The 22,155-nt window shown below is 31.0% G+C and overlaps 1 protein-coding gene across 2 annotated transcripts; it reads right to left on the reverse strand.

Annotated features, from left to right (window-relative positions):
• Positions 1 to 17,557: 17,557 nt before the first annotated feature.
• On the reverse strand, positions 17,558 to 19,940 carry LOC105781579 (premnaspirodiene oxygenase). 2 transcript variants are annotated; one of them, XM_012606111.2, is made up of 3 exons: positions 19,835 to 19,940; positions 18,298 to 19,128; positions 17,558 to 18,216 (listed from the first exon to the last, which is right to left on the reverse strand). In XM_012606111.2, exons 1-3 carry the CDS (start codon positions 19,847 to 19,849, stop codon positions 17,590 to 17,592), a joined length of 1,473 nt encoding a protein of 490 aa, XP_012461565.1. In that variant the 5' UTR covers positions 19,850 to 19,940; the 3' UTR covers positions 17,558 to 17,589. The 2 variants fall into 2 exon arrangements, with proteins under 2 accessions (XP_012461565.1, XP_052483712.1); XM_052627752.1 differs by having other exon boundaries at positions 18,298 to 19,940.
• Positions 19,941 to 22,155: the final 2,215 nt, after the last annotated feature.

Raw genomic sequence — 22,155 nt, forward strand, 5'->3', positions numbered from 1 at the left:
TTGCTCTTTGACTTCCATGCACATTTCCCGTATTTCTGGGAGGCCTACCTTTAGCTGAGGTGTTACTCGGTCTTGGATTCTATGCAATCTCTTGCTCAGTAGACTCAGGACAGTCTCGGATAAAGTGATCTAAAGACCCACATCTAAAGCAAACTCGATCATTCAATCTACGACTTCCCAAATGTCTTTTACCATAATGCTTGCACACAAGTTGATCGGATCGAACATTTCCAACACTTACAATTAAAGTAGTAGGAGCTTTGAAGCTCGAATGCGATCTAGCTCGATCTCTATTTGAATGTCCTATATTAGCCTTTGAACGACTATAATCATCTCAGAATTTCTTTGATGCATATTGAAATGATTTACTCAAAGATCTCTTTCTCACATCTCTAGCTTCAGAATCAGCTTTTCTTTTCTCTTTACCGAGTTCCTCAGCTTTGCATGCTCGATCAGCAAGTACAACAAACTTTTTTATCTCCAGAATACCGACTAACAGATGAATATCTTCATTCATGCTTTACTACTTTTAATACATAAGCAATTTATGCTTTAAAATTTAAACATATCAATATTATTTACTTATCACCTATTCGACCCAATTAATATACATCATATCATAATATTTACTATATACTTAATCACCTATTCGACCCAATTAATATTTACTATATGAAAACACATTTTCAAATGTTTGGAATCATCATACTATCGCAATATAAGAATATGGCATGTATAGCTAGACTCACACGCACTACGTTAGTCCTAGAATCGACTAAACCATAGCTCTGGTACCAATCAAATGTAACACCCCTAGCCCATATCCGTTGCCGGATTAGGGTCACAAGGCATTACCGACCAAAACACAACTCAGAACAGTCTTTCATTTTAAATTATGCACAAATTATATTAATTCAATCACGAAAATTTTAAACTCAAATAGTAACTAGCAGTTAAATCATATAAATCACATTCGCACATATAGATTACTTAACCAACTAAAAACCAGTCATGCTTTAATACTTTTTATACATAATCAATTTATGCTTTAAAATTTAAACATATCAATATTATTTACTTAATCACCTATTCGACCCAATTAATATACATCATATCATAATATTTACTATCTACTTAATCACCTATTCGACCCAGTTAATATTTACTATATGAAAACACATTTTCAAATGTTTGGAATCATCATACTATCGCAATATAAGAATATGGCATGTATAGCTAGACTCACACACACTACGTTAGTCCTAGAATCGACTAAACCATAGCTCTGGTACCAATCAAATGTAACACCCCTAGCCCGTATCCGTCACCGGATTAGGGTCACGAGGCATTACCGACCAAAACACAACTTAGAACAGTCTTTCATTTTAAATTATGCACAAATTATATTAATTCAATCACGAAAATTTTAAACTCAAATAGTAACTAGCAGTTAAATCATATAAATCACATTCGCACATATAGATTACTTAACCAACTAAAAACTAGTCTTGCTTTACTACTTTTAATACATAAGCAATTTATGCTTTAAAATTTAAACATATCAATATTATTTACTTAATCACCTATTCGACCCAAATAATATACATCATATCATAATACATATACTATATAACTCCAATAGCAAAACCTTATGACCAAAGATCATGGCACTGAAATTCAATCAATCAATACTTTTAACCTATTTAAAAGTTGTACCAAGCTATCATACATTAATAAAATATTGCATGTTTTACAAACCCATTATTTGAACCTATTTACTATCATATCCATACCATTCAAATATTTATAATATATTCAAGCTTATATCATTACATCATATTTACTAAGCTTATGTCAAATCATCCATTGCATATATTTATTTCATTAGCAAACTTTTAGCCATGCTATTTTAAACACTATGCATATATGCGTACTAAGTCATAACACTCCATATCTTTAACTAATTATCAAACATATAATTTTATAAGATATATATATATGTGTGCATAACACTCTAAAACAAAGCCATTTCTAAATTCAAATACCAAATCATGCCTAACCCAATTCATTAACTAATTTATAAAAATAGCAATTTGTGTGTTATGCATATGCGCACATTTACTTAGGTTAAGCTTTTCACACACCTTATTAGGCATACAAATATAAAACATAAGCAAGCTTCATTATACAACCAAATACATTTGTAAACATTACCAACCTATGTGCATTACACCATAGCCATCTTAAACAATTTTTGAATATAAGCAACAATTTTAAGTACACCGATTCGCGTGCTAATTATCATGCCCCAAAACACATAAACACAACAAATCAATTATCCCTATATTCGGTCATTAAATTTAGCATGTAGTTAATTACCATTTCAAATTGTACCCAAATAACCATTACACCAACAATGATATACTCTTCTTTCTATCTACTTACCTATTTATTCATGTCGAATCATGTCATCATATAACACACAAAATATCCACATATCATACTTCCAAAATATGCTACCTATAAGACCGAAAATCCATACACATCATTTACCACCTTCAAGCCAATTCACTAGACAAATTGTACATCCAAAATAAGTTAATAATAAGCCACACCAAATACCAATTTCACAATTTATAGCAAAGTCATCACATAGCTTATAGATACATGCACTACGATTCAAAGACACATCCATCTACTACACAAGTTATACCATAAAACTTATGTCCATATGAGCTAATTTGTTGGCCGATTGTTCATCATACTTTTTATTACTCATTACCAAATCATAAAACCGAACCCTTCAAGCATGTAAACCATGAAACATACCTCCAAAATAAGTATAAGTCATAACCAAATACACACAAGCCATAATATTATAATAAACCCACTTTCACATGGCTATATATGTATACAAATTCAAAACCAAACATATTTAATCTAGCCTATACATGTCATATGTTCAAAGTTTAAAACTTCAAAAGTACCGAATGATAGTCGATAGTGTGATGATGATCATTGATGATCCCCGAGCTCGTAACTAGCTTCCAAAATCTATAAAACATCAATTGAACACACAGTAAGCTTGGATAGCTTAGTAAGTCATAAGCAAATAAATCATCAAATGAACATTAGCATTATAATTTCAACTTGGCCAAAAATAAACTATCTCATGTACACATAAATCACTCTTTTAGCATGCATATTTATATCATCATCTCAAGTACTATAATTACCTTATTTTCGTGAACATTTAACTTCTCACGTACCTGAACCATTTAGCTCGATTTCACATTCAATCCAGACGTGGTCTTACATATAATCAAATATCGATGCCACTGCCCCAGACAGGGTCTTACACGAAGTCATATACGATGCCAATGTCCCAGACATGGTCTTACATGTAAATCTAGAGTCGATGCCAACGTCCCAGACGTGGTCTTACACAAAATCACATACTGAAATCATAGGGTTCGTACGGGGATTTTGGACGTCGTAATTCAATCGATTCATGCTCGTAACAAATCATTTCATGATAAATTCAATTCAGCTATGTACGAAATAAATTCATACAATTTAACATCATTTATTCACTTACGGACATACCTCGGACGGAGACGAACGAATGGAATCGACAACTCGACCACTTTCGATTTCCCCCGATCTAATTTTGTTTTCTTTTTTTCTTGATTTATATAAATTCAAATTTGGCTATTTAATAACACATTTCATACAATTTAATCCACCAGCACATAATTAGGGCATTTTGCACTTTAGCCCCTAAAATTCATATTTTTGACATTTTAGTCCCTATTTCATAAAATCACAAAATACACAAAATTTCATATTTCCCATGCTTGGTCGAATATTCATATAGTTCATATAAGCCCATATCTTTCATTTATTTCATTTATTTCACATTTTAACCCTTCAATTTCTCATTTTCACAAATTAGTCCATACTAAGCAAATTCATCAAAAATCACAATATAAAATATATTTATCTACCATCAAGCTTTCATATTGCACCATTTAACATCAAAAAGCTTACAAAATCAACAATGGTATAACTCAAATTCGTCATTAAATTCTGAAATTTAAGCATGAGCTTGACAAAACACAAAGCAACGATATCAAAAACGTAAAAATTATCAAAAGTCGAACCAATTACATACCTCAATAAGCAAAATGAGTGCCGAACCTAGCTTGCTATTTTTTTTCTTTCTCTTTCTCTTTCTTTTTCTTTTGATTTTCAGCAATGGGAAAGATGAACATGCAAAATAAATTTTCATGTTTTATTTATTTTATTATCATTTAATATTCATTTACTAAATTAACCTTAATGAAATAATATGAAAGCTTTATAATGGTTGTCCATCTTTGTCCACTCAAATATTTAATGGTAAATTTAAAACATAAGGACTGCATAATTAATTAATCAAAGAAATTAAGCACTTTAACATATAGAAAGCCACTTTTACATTTTCTGTGATTAAGTCCTTTTTCATAAATCGGCACACAAAAGATAAAATTTTCACATGAAATTTTCACACATATTAATTCACATACTGTAAACACGAAAAATAATATAAAAATAATTTTATAACTTTGAATTTGTGGTTTCAAAACCACTATTTTGATTTAGCTAAAATCGGGCTATTACAGGATGTGTAGTGAGAATTAGGGGAGAAGATTAAGGGATTTTTGGGGTTATCGGGATTTTATTTTTTCTCCTATAACTGAATTTTGTTCTCTTTTCCAAAAATATTCTACCATCTATTCTTTTCCCTTTCCTCTTGCCGAAATTCTCTAAGTTTTCCCATAATTCTCTTCTTGTTCTTCTTCATGATTTTCCCTAATCCATTTATTTTCCTTCGTTTTTGCATGCGGTTAGTGCTCGCTTAGTTTCGGTAAGTGTTTCCCTTCGTTTCTGTCATGAATCTCTTAGTGACTGTTAGTGACTGAAGTGGTAATGTTTTTTCTCTGTGATTTGGGCATAGAGGGAGGCTCAGACTGGTGAATTCAGTGTTCTCGTCTTAACAATAGTTAAACGGAGGGTTATCATTGGTGGTAAGTTGGGTTTCTGTTCGTTCTTTGTTTCCAATTCGCTTGTAAATCCATTAAATTGATGTTGAGTATCTTGATTTTAGGCTTTGGAGTGCTTTGGGACTGTTATAACATCAAACAAAACCAGGTGTGTACCCAAAACGCAAAAAAAAAAAAAGATTCGGCGAAATGCCAAAATTTCTTGCTGTTTGGACAGTAGAAGTAGGCTAACTTTGAAAAATAGCCGTAAATTGTGGAAATCGAATTAGAGGATAAATAAAATATGGAATTAAAGCTTATTGAGTCTAGTTTCTCATAGAAGCAGTGTAAGTAATGGAATTTTAAATCATAAGGTATAATAAACTTTGTGATGCAAGGTCAGAATGAATTCAGGTTCCCCTGTTCTGACTTTGGAAAATTATCAAAAATTGAAGAATAATAATTACGGGTTAAAATTTTTTTGTTTAAATTATTAATGAGTTTATTTTCAATGGAAGTAAATGGAAACATCATCCAAATTTTGTAGTAAGCGATAATTAATTTTTAGCAATGAAGGGTTGAAACTGTCAGACAACAGAATAGGGGTAAGTTTGAAGATTTTACTGTACTAATTGGCTAAATCAAAATTTCTAAAAATTTTATTGTAGAAAGGTATTTGAGTCTAGTTTCAAAGACATTAAGCAGATCTTAATTCAAAATTCTGTAGCTCACGATATAAATAATTTAGTAACAATGACTCAAGTAGATAGCTTTGAAGGAACATATAAATAAATAGTGAAAACATATATGAATAATTAACTAGCACGGGTTAAATTAAATATGGATCACGCGGCCAAGGCCAATTTGGGCCGAGTGGGCCACATAGGCGTGTGAGCCCATTTTTCTAAAAAGTTCTGTAAGGTTGCACGGGTCGCCCAAGTCGACTGTGGACCTACTGTAGGGTCGGTAAGCTTTACTTATACCCCTATATGTGTGATCTGTCTGTATGATTTCTATACCGAGAATGACTTATGATATATGAATGTATGTACTATTAATTGCATAATGGCATGACATATTTTGTATGTTGCATTGCATCAGGGTGGGTTGATGATATGTGGAGGAAGTGTCTGAAAGGCTATTAAGCTCATATCCTGGCGGCTCATTGCAACCTTCTTATTATGTCTTTGCATTTCTGACAAACATGGTGTGTAGGGATGGATGGGTTGATTTAATCCCACATGGTGTGTAGGGTTGGACAGAGATGGTATGTAGAGGTTGGTGGGTAGGATTTTGATTTATTGTATCTGCATTCTGTTTCTGATATTGGCCAAGGCCCTAATGTATTTTTGAAACTGTATCTGAATGGGCTAAGGCCCAAACTGATTTTGTGATGGGCACAGGCCTCAAACTGTATCTAACTGAATTCTGTTGAATATCTGTATGCATGTTTCCTATGGGGATTACACACGAAAACTCACCCTTTTTCTGTTTAATCTGTACAGGTAATCCCCAGAATTGACGGGTCAACGTAGCGAAGGACTCAACGGTGGCCACACATAAATTTTAGACTGTTTTTCGTTAATGCCTAAAATTTATTACTTATTTAGGGTTTTTATGTAACTTTTGGACTATGGGCTGGTTGGCTTTAAATTTGGGACTTTATACTGTTTTTATGGATTTTTTTTAAAAAAAACTGCAACTTAACAAAACACGATTTTTCTAAAAACCAAGGTTTTTGTAAATAAAAATTATTTTCCCTAAATTAATTAGTTACAAAAGCTTCCGCTAAGAGACAAGTTTTAAAGCAAATCAACTAGGTTTTTTTTAATTTGATAAAAGCTAACTTACTGTAATGGTTTTTAAACTCGATAATCTTGTCTTCAAATCCCATTCCAGGTGACATCGCCAGATTCGGTCATAACGTCTAGGTTGAGTTTAGAGTGTTACACAGTTATCAGATACATAGCAAATCCCGGTAAAGAACATCGGAAAACAGTTCAGTGGATTTTAAGATACTTAAGAGGTACTGCTGATGTTTGCTTACAGTTTGGAACTACTAGAGATGGAGTCATTAGGTATGTTGATGTTGATTTTGCTAGAGAACTTGATAAAAGAATATCTCTCACAGGTTATTTCTTTACAATTAGAGGTTGTGCAATCAATTGGAAAGCCACTTTGCAAACTATAGTCGCTTTGTCTATCACTGAAGCTAAGTACATGGTGATTACTGAGGCTTGTAAAGAAACTATTTGGTTGAAGGGACTCTTCAGTGAACTCAATGAAAACCTTCAAATCAGTACAGTATTTTGTGACAGTCAGAGTGCCATATTCCTTACAAAAGATCAAATGTTTTATGAAAGAACAAAACACATTGATGTTTGGTATCATTTTGTTCGTGATATTATTACTCGTGGTGATATTGTTGTGAGCAAAATTAGTACTCATGAAAATCCTACAGATATGATGACTAAGTCACTTCTTATAACCAAGTTTGAGCATTGCTTAGACTTGGTTGGTGTTCATTGTTGAAGTTAAACCCTTAAGGGGTTTTATGGAAGATGTGTAAAACTTGTTCGTTGAGAATTCATGTCAAAGTGGAGATTGTTAGAGTTGTGTGACCCAAATTCTAAGAGATTGTTTGCAAGTCAAGTTAAACAAAATATATCTTCTTTCTAGAAGATTTAGTATTTATGAGTATAATATATTTAGCATTTATTAGCATAATATAGTTGACTTTGATTAGAATTAGGTTTTTTAACCTATAAATAGATGTAGTCGAAACTCCTCTTGTAATCATTCGAATTTGACATACTGAATTTTCTTCTCCTCTGCCAATTGTTTTTTTCCTGAAAGGGTTTCCACGTAAAAATCTGTGTGTTCTTTATTTTTATTTCTCTTTTGTTTGCGATATATTGTCATCACCGACGTTCTATTTTTACAGGTACCTTTCTAGCTCACCACATATCTTGACTCAAATAGGGGTATAACATAAGAATGCAAGTGTCAATGTATAATAGAGTGAACTCATATGTATGTACAAGACTTGTGTAAGGGGGTTTCTTGGATGTCACAAGGCCTTTCTACTTGTTTTTTGGTTTTACCATTAACGGAGTGTGACTTGGTTTTGAGAGTATAATGGTTTAAAAATTTAGACCCTATTCTTTGGGGTTTCAATGAGCTCACCATGAAATCTTCTCTAGGTAAAAATAAATATCAGTTGAAAGGGTTGCTCGCATGTAACGCCCAAAAATTTTTAATTCTTATTTTTGTGTTTATATGACATAAGTATTTGACTACTTCAATGGTTAAGTGCTTTGGGTGTGTGTGGGAGGTTCCAAGTTCAAGCCATGACTTGGGAAAATTTTAGTATTTTTATAAATAAAGCCTTAACCTGGCCTAAAGGGCTTAAGTTTAATAGTTGGTAATCAAATAACAGAATGGGTCTGCTGGTCTAGTGGTTAAGTGGAGTGTTTGATTACATGAGGTCTTAAGTTTGAATCCGTGCTAGAGCGTAGGCATTATTTTTGCACAGTGATGGACAAGTATTTCGGTAGAGTGGGATTCTAGAGTGGTTGTAGGTTAGTAGGATTAGTCGGAGAAAATTTAGGGATGTGGGGTAGCTATCAATATCATCTAAATTTGTATTTGGTCTTTATTTTTCGCAAATTTTGGCATTCTCCTATTTTCCCTAATTTTTGTGCTGTTCTCTTCTTCTTTGCTTTGCCATCCCTAGTCCACCCTCTCTGTTTGATTTTTCTACTAGCCTACTTTCCGGCCAGCAATTGTATACACTCATTCTGTAAGTATCTAACTGCCTCTTTTTTATCGTTTCTTAGCTAGTTTCGAAAATGAATTGTTTTGGCTCTCTTGGTTTAGACAAAAATCAGAAATCAGTCGCGGCTTGACAAGCAAAGTGAGCATTAGAAATTTTGGTTCGTTGCTGGTAAGTGTTTAGGTTCGCTATTGATTTTGATGTAGACGATTTTTAGTTCTGAGTTTTCATTAGTGATCTAAGTTGGGCTCTAATTATTTATTTTTAGGCCTTGAAGTGCTTGGGAGCGTATTTGCAGCGAAACGATACCAAGTGTGTACCTGAAACACAAAAATAAGGGATTCGGCAAAAAACTGAAATTGCTTGCTGTTTGAATAGTAGTAGTAGGCTAACTTTAAAAAATCACCATAAATTATGGAAAACAAATTAGAAGATGAGAAAAATATGGGATTAAAGATATTTGAGTCTAGTTTCTCATAGAAGAAACGAATTAAGTAAAAGAAATTCATATTATGAGATATTTGAATTTTAGTGAGATAGAATCAAAATGATTTTGGAATCCCCTATCCTAACTTTGGAAAATTATTAAAATTTGTATAAAAATAATTATGGGTTAGGATTTATATGTTTAAAATAAAGAATGAGTATATTTTCAAGAGAAACAAACAAAAATATCATCTGAATTCTGTACGAGAAGATAATTAATTTTTAGTGCAGAAACGTCAAAACTGTCAGAAAACAGAACAGGGGAAACTTTAAAGAATAAACTGTACTTATTGGCTAAACAAAAAATTCTAAAAATTTTATGGTAAGAAGATATGCGAGTCTAGTTTCAGGAAAAATTTGCAAATCTTAATTCAAAATTTTGTAGCTTAAGATACAAATAATTTAGTAATAATGACTCAAGTAGATAGCTTTGAAGAATCATATAAGTAAATAGTGGAAACACATATGAATAATTAACTAGCACAGGATACATTAAAATGGATCATGAGGCCAAGGCCAATTTGGGTCATGAAGGCCACACGGGCTTGTGGGCCCACACAGGCGAACATCATGGGCTAGTAGGCCCATTTTCACTGTTTTACTACTAAAGTTGTACGGGTCATCCAAGTCGACTGTGGACCTACTGTAGGGCCGGTAAGCTTACCTAGACCTCTAATTGACTGAAATGACTATATGATTGATATGATTAAGCCTGATGATGTCCCACTGATTTGATATTGTACGCCCTGTTTACATGCTTGATATTATGTTATAACATGTCATATCTGTATAATGTTCAAAGTAAGTGTACTAAAAGGCCTCGAGCCTAATTTACTGGCAGTAGCTGCAAACTACTATCTAGTGATTATATCCCCACATAGAGTGTAGGGTTGGACGAAGATGATGTGTAGAGGCTAGATGGGTAGGATTTTTTTTTTGTGACTGCATATCTATTACTGCTACTGATACTGTGATAGGCTAAAACCCTACTGCATGACTATTTTTGTACTGAGATGGGCTAAGGCCCAAACTGGGCTGATACTGATACTGAAAACGGCTTAAGCCCAGACTATGATTATTTGTTTACCGTCTGTTCATTTGTATGGGGATTACACACTGAGTTTATGTAAACTCACCCCTTCTGTTTAATCTGTATAGGTAATCCCCAGATTTAGGCATATCGGTGCACCGGAGGACTCAATGGTGGCCACACGACTTCTTCTACACTGTTTACTACCTATTTATGATTTTACTTTTATTTGGGAGTATTTTGCTATAATTATGGTGTTTACAAATTATGGTTTAAAATTTGGATTTTATACGGTTTTATGATTTAAATCTGGTAGTGTTAGGTAAAACTCGGGATTTCAAATGAAATTAATGTTTATCAAAAATACCACAAATAAGCAAATTGTTTAAAAGCTTCGGCAATAAAAATAAAAAAATAACATTTTGAAATTGAATAATGATTTGTAAATGAATAATGTTTTGAAAACGAACGACACGATTTGAAGTTAAAATAAGATAATAAAAAATGGTTAAATAGAAAAGAGGATTTAGCGACGACATATTTTTTCGAAAAGCACTATCATGTGACATCGTCAGATTCGGCTATAACGTCTAGACCGGGTTTGGGGTGTTACATCGCAAGTGCAATTTTTGTTCTTACATGTAAGTAATTTAGCAAAATCTCGACTATTCTTTGCAAGTTTGTACACTATTAATGACTAAAATCCAAACTACAGAGGAGTTGGATATTCATTCACTTAAGTTATCTAGGGACCTTTCATACTTGGTGCTGAAATATCACGTTGTTTTTGAACTTTCACAAGGGTTTCCACCACTTAATGTTCAAGATCATCAAATCCATATAAAATATGAGACTCAAGTTGTAAAGCTCAGACCTTACAGGTACGCAATGGTGCAAAAAAAAGAAAAGGAGATTAGGAAACTTGTAGAAGAAATGAATGAGGATAGAATCATTCAGGAAAACACTAATATTTCGTTTAGTTGGAGTATTATTTTTGTTCATTTTAAGTATATAAGTTATGATATATTAGTTCAATTGATAATATTTAGTTACTTTCATAACTTATTTTTGAAAAGAGAAGGAAAAAATTTGCTTCTTTTGAAGAGATCTTATTTTTATAAGTGTTTTTACTCATATTTCAAATTTCAAATTTAAATTTGTACAAACTATTCTTTATTTTATGCCCAACTATTATAATACATATGTAATAAATAAGTGTTTTCCTCATATTATGACACTAGTAATTAAAGGAGACATATATAAACCCTTTGCATCACGTTTGTTCTAGTGAAAATGAAATATGGGTATTGGAGAAAACCTGTGGACTACTAAGAGCTTAACGAATTAATTAACGTATAGGTTGTGTTTGGTTCACCGAGTTTTAGATATGTCTAGTAATAAGATGACGGATGGAATGTAAGATTATATTATTTAGTTCATTTTTGACTAGAATGTAAGATTCATATGTTTGATTGATGAAATATAATATTACTTAAAAACAAATTTTATTATATTGCTCTTATTATAGAATTTGGTCTTTACAAGTTGAATTCCTTTAATATTTGTAATCTATAATAACTTAATAAATTTATTTTATTACACCTTGATTTCATCAAATCAATTCAATTAAACAGCCACTCAACTTTAAAATTACAACAACTAACCGATCTCTTTGCTTGTTTAAAATTACGACAAGTGACAGATATCTTCACTTGACATATCATTTTTATCATAAATTTTTTTCCCAATTAATAATCACTCATAAAATAGACAACAATTAGAGACTGAAGTGAATTGAAATTAAATACGATAAGGTAACACTCTTTACCCTTAAAATATGTTAAATACAACCCATAAAAGTAATTATTCTAAAAGGCTTCACTCACCTCTTAATAATGAAACTAGATTTTAAGTATTTATCAAAAATCCTTCACCTTTGTAATATTTTGTTAATTAATGAGATGGCATATTATGGTGCATTAGTTATGCACTGAGAGTGCATCAAATATAATCTCTTAATATAAATGATAATAAAAATTTACTTTAACATAGTTATTTTACCAATTGAGTTTTAACTCGATTGATAGTATAAGAGGACGTGGGTTCGAGCATGCTGAAGCGCAAAAAATTAATATAATAAGAATCTCATGAAAACATCACATAATATCTCATATTCTATGTATTCAATCTTAAATAATAGCTTTTCAAATGACCATTTGAACGTATTTACTAAGCATTTATATCAACATTATTTTGAAAGTCATGAGTGAGGAAAATTTTGGGGAAATATATTTTGATCTCTTCAGAGTTTCAACAATAATCATAACTAATTTTAATCATGATCCTCTATAAAAATACAAATAGGTATTTTTGGATCATTTTATAATCCTCTTTAACTACTATTGACTAAGTCAAATTTACCACACGTGTTCAATTATTTCAATTCATATAAATGAACAATTTCCGATAATTTCAATATGCTTTTGGCATTTAAAATTCTTTAAGTATTTTAATATAAGCTTTACTATATAGTGATTCATAAAATATTGTAACAACAACCATTAGACGCAAGTTAAATATTTTATGAATTGTTAGTTTAATAATATATCGAAGGTTATTACATCCACCACAAAAGAATATTATATCTTTTCATAATCAATGCCAGAACTTAGCGAAAAACTTCATATTTTTATCATGATTTTGCAAAACTACTTCATTTGCACCCTCATTGACTTTATACCTTTAGATATTTGGATTACTGGTCCAAAAACTCCACAAATTAATTGTACTTGAGTTGTATCTTTCTATTTGACCAATTTATTCCATATCTATATTTTTCAATAGATTTATTCAAGATCCTCTTTTTATTTCATTATTTCAATAATAATATTGCATGCAAAACCATTGTCAACCACTTTTATTACTGGTTCCACATTTTCTTGAACTGACATAACTTATCGAGATATCTTATTTTCACTATTTTAATCTTCAGTTTTAGGTACCTGAATCTTTTCTGGAGTTTTAGTTATTTGTTATGTCTTGGGCCCCTTCTAGAGTACCCGCCTCCACTATATGACCATTTAGAAGAATTTTTTAATCCTTGGAACCGATCAATCTATTATTTATTCTAACTTATTGTCCTACTGAGACTTTAGTTCAAAATATTATATGGTATATACATATGGTTGTTCTCACTAAATTTGTAAATACATCTGACAATTAACTTGTAATGAGTTATCCTTATTGAACTTCTGGTTCAAATTACACTCCCCCTAACTTATTACAAGTTATTTTATTTCTCTCCCTCTAATGTCGGAAAACTATCAAATCAAGATAGTAATCACAAATCATGTCATAATTGAATCTACAATACATTCGAAACATCTAATAATACAAAGAGACTTGTAATTAATATATATTCCCAAATTTCTTTGAGGATTCACTCATCTTTATGCATTGTGGTGGAACAATTGGAACATATATGCACATACAAAAATTCAAAGATAGGAAATATTTAGCTCTTGATAAAAAACCAATTGTAATGGGGAGTATTTGTAACTAATTGGCTTGATAAATCAACATAATCACATGTTGAAAGAGGAAGTTTAGTTCTCATAAGTTACAATTTAGACATTAATCAGAGGCGTTCAATCAATAATTTCTCTAAGCCAATATGCGCATAAATAACAAACTTTTACAAAAGTTTTTCAAACTCAATCAATAAAAGACTTAGATATAAACCAATTAGTATTAGAAAGATGAATTGTCTTAATTGCATGATCTGAAATTAATTATTTAAATAAGCAATCTTGCAAACGACATGTTGCAAGTTGGTAACACATATGTGATTATTTTGTAGATGCATCTATCAAAATCATATAATATCAAAACCATCCACATGGTGGACAAGTGAACCCATATTCATTTTAGAAATATAAGACATTAAATCTCAACTTTAACTAGTGAGTTTTAAACAATCAATTTTCATTGAGAATAAGTAACAAATCGAACTCTTTAAGTTAAAGAATCTTATGGTTCTTTAATGAATGTCCATATGAATTATCAATTAATTTTCGCATCATTTATGATCTAGGATTGTCTAATTGGTCACGCCAAGTAGTAAATGTATTTGTATTAGTAAACTTGATTTACTTTAATATGCGTTTCAATTGTACTAAATTATAACAAATTGATGCTTTTACTATCATTCCTTTTACTTTGTGTCCACATATAAGTACTATTGTGACATTTACTACTGGAAATATCTAAATCAATGTGAAGTCTATAATGTCGCTATGTCAATAAATATAATTTCAAAGTAATTATATGCAATATTCACTTCAGGAAGTATGCCAAAATCTTCAAATGCAGGACATTTGGTCTAGTGGTATGATTCTTGCTTCGGATGCGATAAGTCCCGAATTTGATTCAAAATACTTTTAAAACCCTTTTAAAAAGAGTTTTGCATAGTCAGTTAACTACCAAGAATAATTGCCTAGGTCATGTATAGAAACAAACATATATTAAATATATCAATAAACGTCACATATCAAATATAAAATATATATGACATAATGAAAAACTAACAATTTTTTCATAATCATCATCATAAACATGCATGAAATTTAATTCAAAATACAACCATTCAAGCTCATAGAACTTTATTTACAATTGCTCATGTCATTTATCTAAATAATTAACAAATGGAATAATATAAAACGTATGAACTACTACTTTTAATTATTCTTTGAACTAAATCAAATTCGAATAACCATAAAATTCATTGGTTTATTAACACAAATTTACATACTAGATATGTTTTAACCAAATATATTATTTAATTATAAAACCTACTATAGCAACATAAATAAATTAGTTAATATTCATTTTCATGAACAAATGAGATGCTAAAAATAATATGTAACCCATGTAATCAAAACTTAAAAGAAGATTATCTTAAATATTTAAACCATATATCAAGTTGATTTAATATTTAAAGATGTACCTTTTTTCTACATTGAGTCTTGACAATTTTATCAAGAAATAAGAAAATTAAACTCCAGTAGTAAACTTTGAATCCAATCAAAATCTATTAATAGCAAATTTTGAGACTGTATCTTATTTTCCAGTGTACAACAAATACATAACCAATGACTTTTCATACATAAGTTTTCTCTCTTGTAAGTTCTCATCAGCAATATTTTTTCACGTAATTTTAATTGAGAACTTATTATGAATACTGTACAGTTATACTCACAGTTTTTTTTAAAAAAAATTGCAACTTCAGGTGCATCCAACCTTAACGAGCTTTAGATAAAATTACTATATTCTATTGCTCATAAGTAGATATTTCACAGTCAGATATTTCGCTTTCAACCCCTTAACGGGACTGACGACAAAAGATCACAAAGATAGTCACAATCAATTCAATTGATAACAAGAGTAATAAATATAAATCAATAACCCAATTCTCTTTTGATTCATATGAAATATAATCTTTTCTTCCAAATATGATATCCATTATAATGAATATCTTTTAAAACTAATGCATTAACCATCACAAATTTTGTGCTTTTTAAATATTGATATATTAGCTCTTCCGAAACTTTCAACTAATTTTGTACTATCAAATATTGGAATAATATTTGTTTGTTTCAAGACCAAATAAGATAAATATTTTCTATCTGTAATGATAGAATTCATTACCATATTCCTCAAAGAATATTAACAATAACAAAATATTTGGGCATACACCACATATGTGGCCAATAATTTTCATATCACATTGATAACATAAGTTATCTTTATCCTTTGAAGAGTTATCTTAAGAACTATCATTGTTCTGTTATTTATTACTATGTTCCCCCTTTTAGTGATCCATGATTATATCTTTTATTTTCTCTATGTTTGCATTCACTTCAGGGAATGCAACAAGTCTAGTAGGACAAACTTCTAAATGCCTCCATTGATTCATTATTTCATAATCACCGTCGTAAACATAAGTAGATTTCAAATCAAAATCTATCTATTCATGTTTGTCATGATTAGTCTCCAATTATAATAAACATGATATAATAAAAATCATAGTAAAATATACTTGAAGATCTTTAACACCATCATCGTCACTTTGGCTATTATCACGAGCACTATTACAAGTACTAAAATAACTATGCTTTCATAAGAACATACTACATATAAGTTATAGACTCTTATGATGCTCTAATAAATTATTTGTACTTTATAATTCAATCTAAAAGTTATAATCCAATCATTCATCAATAACAAAAAAAAATTCTCTTTAAAGGGACCAATATCACAAAAACTTATATTTTGCTCGACAATTAATATATATTTAAAAATAATACATTATAAAGTTTTATTAGTAAACCTTATGAACCCATAGATATTCAATAATATAACTTAATAATTTGATCGGACTTAAAACAAATAAAATAATAATAATCATACCTCAAAAAAAATAAATTTGAAGCTCCTTACCAATTTAAACTGTGCTCTATAAATTCAAAATCCATACTGAGATCAAATTTTTTTTTCACCATCCAAAGCAACAAACTACAATGTTCATATTGGTGTTGAGTCTCTTAGTGTATACTCAAACCTTCCATTCGGAGTAATACTCTTTTACCAACTTTAATAAGAAGTAAAATAAGTTAATTAAAATAATCTCAAGTTAATTTAACTTAATTAATCTAGATATAAAACATTAAATAGATAAAATCTTCCTACAAAGAGTTACAAACAGCAGTGGCGAAAGGCAGCAAGTAATGAGAATCAGGGAAGTAAAGGGGCAATAAATAGTCATTTGAAGAAGCAAATGAGCCAACGAAACAGAAAAATAAGAGTGATTTTAGTGGTCGAAGGCTGAATTTTGGTATTATGGATGAGGCTTAATGGTTAGCAAAGTTGCCGTCGGTTTAATCCACAGTTAAGATAATTAAAAAAGAATCATGCTGATAACATGTTATAAAATAAAAAACAGAAAATAAAGAACAAAGAGAATGTGAGAGCAAAGAGAGAACGTATTTTTATTGATCAATCAATATATTTACAAAGCTTCTCCAAAGTTTTTATTTATAGGTCTAAGAAATATAAATGAAGTAGTCAAAACTTATCTTGATCTTGATGGACATTCACTTAATAAGATATTCATAACACATAATTATTTTTAAATTAAAAATTTTATTAAACAATTTAATTTCAAATTATGATAACATCGGTAAATATTAAGAAATATTACATAAATATTATTCTAACTATTGAACAGATGATGGTGGGTGGTAAGGAATAGGAATAAGGCGCAAATCTCTTTTTCTTCCTGCAGTAGCACCAAAGATCTCAGTCATATCCAGATCCTCATTCTTCATACCATTAGGGAGCTTCCAATCAAAATGATAAAGTAATTGTGCAAGGGAAAGCTCAACCACAGCCATACCATATGACATGCCAGGACATATCCTCCTTCCAGCACCAAATGGAATAAACTCGAAGTTGGTCCCCTTATAGTCAACTGAACTATCTATGAATCTCTCTGGATAGAACCTCTCGGCCTCATTCCAATAGTTGGAATCTCTTCCAATGGCCCATGCATTAACAATCACTTTGGTCTTGGCTGGTATCGCATATCCATTAATTTCACATCTCTCCCTACTTTCTCTTGGAAGTAGCAAAGGTACAGGAGGGTGTAACCTTAGAGTTTCCTTCATAACTAACTTCAAGTACTTCAATTCATGAAGGTCTGCTTCGTTGACATCCCCTGTTCTATCATAGACTTGCCTCACCTCGGCTTGTGCTTTTTCAAGGATTCTAGGATTTTTTATCATTTCCGACATTGCCCATTCTACTGCAGTTGAAGATGTCTCAGTTCCAGCAATAAGCATGTCCTGGAAAGAAGTTATGCTTAGCTAAAACCACAGAACATCTTTATGCACATAAATAAACACGCAAGATATGAATCTACTAACCAGGATAACAGCTTTGATATTTTCAGTTCTTAAGGGAAATTCAAGGCCTCCGTCATCCTGGAGATTCAGAAGAACATCAACGAGATCATCGGTTACGTCATCACTGTCTTTCGTATTTGCATTCCTGGCTCTATGCTCTTCAATGATGCTTTCAAGCATCGCGTCCAAATCCTGGTGCCACCTCTCAAGTTTGGCTCTCATCCCACTAATCATGGGAAGCAATTTGATGGAAGGAAACAGATCAGTAATACTAAAACCACCCGCAGCTTCCACCAGGTTCCTCGCAATTGAAATGAATGCATCATGTTGCTTGCATCTTGCGGCGAAAGCAGTCCTTAGAGTGATGTTATATGATGAGTTGCATAACATTTCTCCAAGGTTGATTTCCAATCCTGTATTAGAATAGATGGATCGAATTAAACTTGATACCTGCTCTTCTCTGATTGATCGGAAGGATTGTACACGTTTCATACTTAACAGCTCCAATGTGCAAACTTTTCGAAGCTGCCTCCAAGTGTCTCCATACGGTGCAAAACCAATATCAGAAAAATTATACCCTATGATTTCTGCAACAAGGAGATAAGGCCTGGTAGCAAAATTTATATCATGTGTTTTCATCACTTCTTTAGCAGCCTCTGGAGAAGAAACAACAATGTGTGATAATTCACCAAGCTGTAGGTGCATCAGGGAACCATGCCTTTTGGCTAATTCGGTCAAGCGGTGATGGGGGAGAGAAAACATTAAAAGGTGCAAGTGGCCTACTAGAGGTAGCTTCCATGGTGCAGGGGGTAGATTCTTGGGCGAGTCCTTTATTTTGGATCTCATCCATAGCTTCAACACCATGAAAATGAAGACAAGGAAGGTGAAGCACAATGGGAGCAGCTTGAATTGGTTATCCATGGTAAGAACTATACAAAACTGTTATTTATACACTTGCAGAATCTTGATACCTGCTTGTCTTTCGAAACTGACATTTTGTATGGATGGTTTAAATAAACATAATCTTCCTTACCAGCACATGCAAAAAATCAATTTCTTTTATGGCTAGAATCTCGGAATATCGTATAAGAGGCATAACCATGGAGAATCCTTTTCTTTTATCAATATTTCACGTGTCTTCATTAATGCAACTTGGTTTAAATATTTATAGCAGAGATTTATAATGATACACCAGCTAAGATACTTGAACTCTTTTATGTTAAGCAAACTACCCAAAAGAACAATTGAAACTGATATCCGGTAAAATACAGTTGTATTCCAATTAAATGGAAGATAGGTTTAAAAAGAAAAGGCATATCACATAGAAACAACCATTGAAGATAAATAGATAATACTCGACTTCTAAAATGAAAGAAAAACCCATTTTGGACTAAAGATAATCAAAGTGAGGCATTGAACATGAAATTCCATCTATATAATCTGCATATAAGGCAAACCATCTTAAAATTTCAAGCAGACTCATAGAAAAACATGCATGTAGCTCAAACTTCAAGCATTATTATACTAACATTAACTGAATCTCTCAATTTTTCAGTACCTGATATGTCAACATTGCGACACCAAAAAGACATTGAACTGATCAAAAGACTCGTGGTATTCGAAGGTATTTCAGGCAACACCTTTAGATTTCTGTTAGACAACCATTTCTTACGAGTATGAATCCCAATCCATATTCTATGATGAACAAAGACGACCTTTAAAATCAAGCGGCAGAGTTTCCTGTCGTCTAACTAGATGATACACATCATCATTAAATTAATAAGGTATAATGTTAAATTTAACCCTTAATATTTACATCTTCTATCAATTTGGCCCTTCTTTTTTAGCTAAATTTACTCATTAACATTTCGAAAAGAGTCAAATCCCTTTTTCTAGTAAATGAAAATACTGACTAAATATTTTTTTTAGCAATGTTGACATGGCAACCAATAAGGCAACCCACGTGTAGTTCGTATTGACATAACACAATTTGTTATATGTCACGTTAACAAATAATTTAAAATTATAAAAATATTCAAAAAAGATCAAAAGGAGGTATAAAAGTTCATAAAAATTTAAAAGAAACATGAAAGTACATGTAAATTATCCTGCGAGGTGCAATGTTTAAAATTTTAATATTTTAGTCAGTATTTCTACTAAAAATTAATTTAACTCTTTTAAAAGGTTGATGTCAAATTTAACTCTTTTTAAAAATGTTAAAGGTTAAATTTATTTTAAAAATAAAATAAAACTTAAAAGCTAAATTTAACATTATGCATATTTAAAATTAAATTAAATTGATAATTTTTAAAATTCAAAAAGTATATGGACCTAGAATGACCCAATTGGAGTAAGTAGACTAAATCTACTACGTCTATTGCATATTAGAGTACTAGTAATTAAACTTAACTAAATAGATTTAATTGCTACTGAACCAAAACTAAAATTTTAAAATCACTACACCAAAACAGGCTTTTAGCGGCGTTTAGACAAAAAACGCCACTAAAAATCAAGCATTAGCGGCGCTTTTATAAAAACGCCGCTAAAGGTCAAGCATTAGCGGCGCTTTTTGGAAAGCGCCGCTAAAAATAAGCATTAGCGGCGTTTTTTGAAAAGCACCACAAAAAGTTGGGGCCTTTAGCGGCGTTTTTGAAAAAGCGCCGCTAATGCTCGGGCCTTTAGTGGCGTTTTTGAAAAAGCGCCGCTAATGCTCTGGCCTTTAGCGGCGTTTTTGAAAAAGCGCCGCTAATGCTCTGGCCTTTAGCGGCCTTTGTGAAGAAGCGCCGCTAATGCTCTTTCCTTTAGCGGCGTTTTTAAAGAAACGCCGCTAGTGCTCGACCTTTAGCGGCGTTTTTGAAAAAGCGCCGCTAATAATAATAAAATCTATTCTTTGATATATTCTCAAGTAATGTTTCAATTATATTTTTTTATTGTAAGTTGAAAAAATTGATCTTTTGTTGTATTTATTTTATATTGGTCAAATTTACATTTAAATGATAATTAACAAATAATATTGTTTAATACAAAATGTTGTTATTAAAGAGAAGTCCTAACTCCTAACTATTTATTATTATTTTTCAATCACAGTTTATTTAAACTACTTTACTAGAGAATATATATTAAATTATGAGTAAAATAAAATATCATAAAACTTAAATTGTTATGTTGTAAAGAATAAAAATAGAATAAATTTTATAAGAATAATAAATTTTGATAGTTCGATTAAATAAATCAAAGAAAGTAATATAAAACACCAAATATCGTGATAAATAATATTATATATTGATAATTTTATTACCAAAAATAATTTTATATTTAGTAAATCAAACATGAACACAACAATGACCTAATAGTACCTACTCAAGAGTAAGAACTAGAAATGAATGAAAAGGGACAAATGAGGTTGTTACTTGGTCTAATACCCACTAGAAATTAATACTAGCTAGGTTTTTAGGGTGAGAAAGGGTTATAGGAAAATATTATAAATATTGAAATTGAATAAATTTATTAAATATTGATTTTAATTTATATATTAAATAATTTCAAATATAATTGTGAAAGATACGATAGTATTAATTTTAAAAGATTTAATTTAATTATCATTATAGTTTAGGGTTTAATATATATGGTTTAGAGTATATATATGGTTAATTTAATATTTAGGGTCGGTTTAAAAGTTACAATTTTAAGGTTTATAGATTATGGAATTAGGGATTAGGGATTAGAGATTCTGATTTAAGGGTTGTGATTTAAGGTTTATGGGTTAGGGGTTAGAGGTTAAGATCAGTTAGGGATTTAGGGTTTATGAATTCGGTGTCAGGTTATGGTTTAGATTAATTAGTGTGTTTTAATTTATATATTAAATAATATTTAAGGGTT

This window comes from Gossypium raimondii, chromosome 1, assembly GCF_025698545.1.
Source record: "Gossypium raimondii isolate GPD5lz chromosome 1, ASM2569854v1, whole genome shotgun sequence".
In the NCBI taxonomy this organism is placed as follows: Eukaryota; Viridiplantae; Streptophyta; class Magnoliopsida; order Malvales; family Malvaceae; genus Gossypium; species Gossypium raimondii.

What these genes read in the sequence shown, in the direction of transcription:
- LOC105781579 (XM_052627752.1), bottom strand. Translation starts at nt 19,197, where the DNA reads ATGGATAACCAATTCAAGCTGCTCCCATTGTGCTTCACCTTCCTTGTC. An exon ending in ATATCAAAGCTGTTATCCTG is followed by an intron (nt 18,217 to 18,297) that starts GTTAGTAGATTC and finishes ACTTCTTTCCAG; the next exon opens with GACATGCTTATTGCTGGAAC.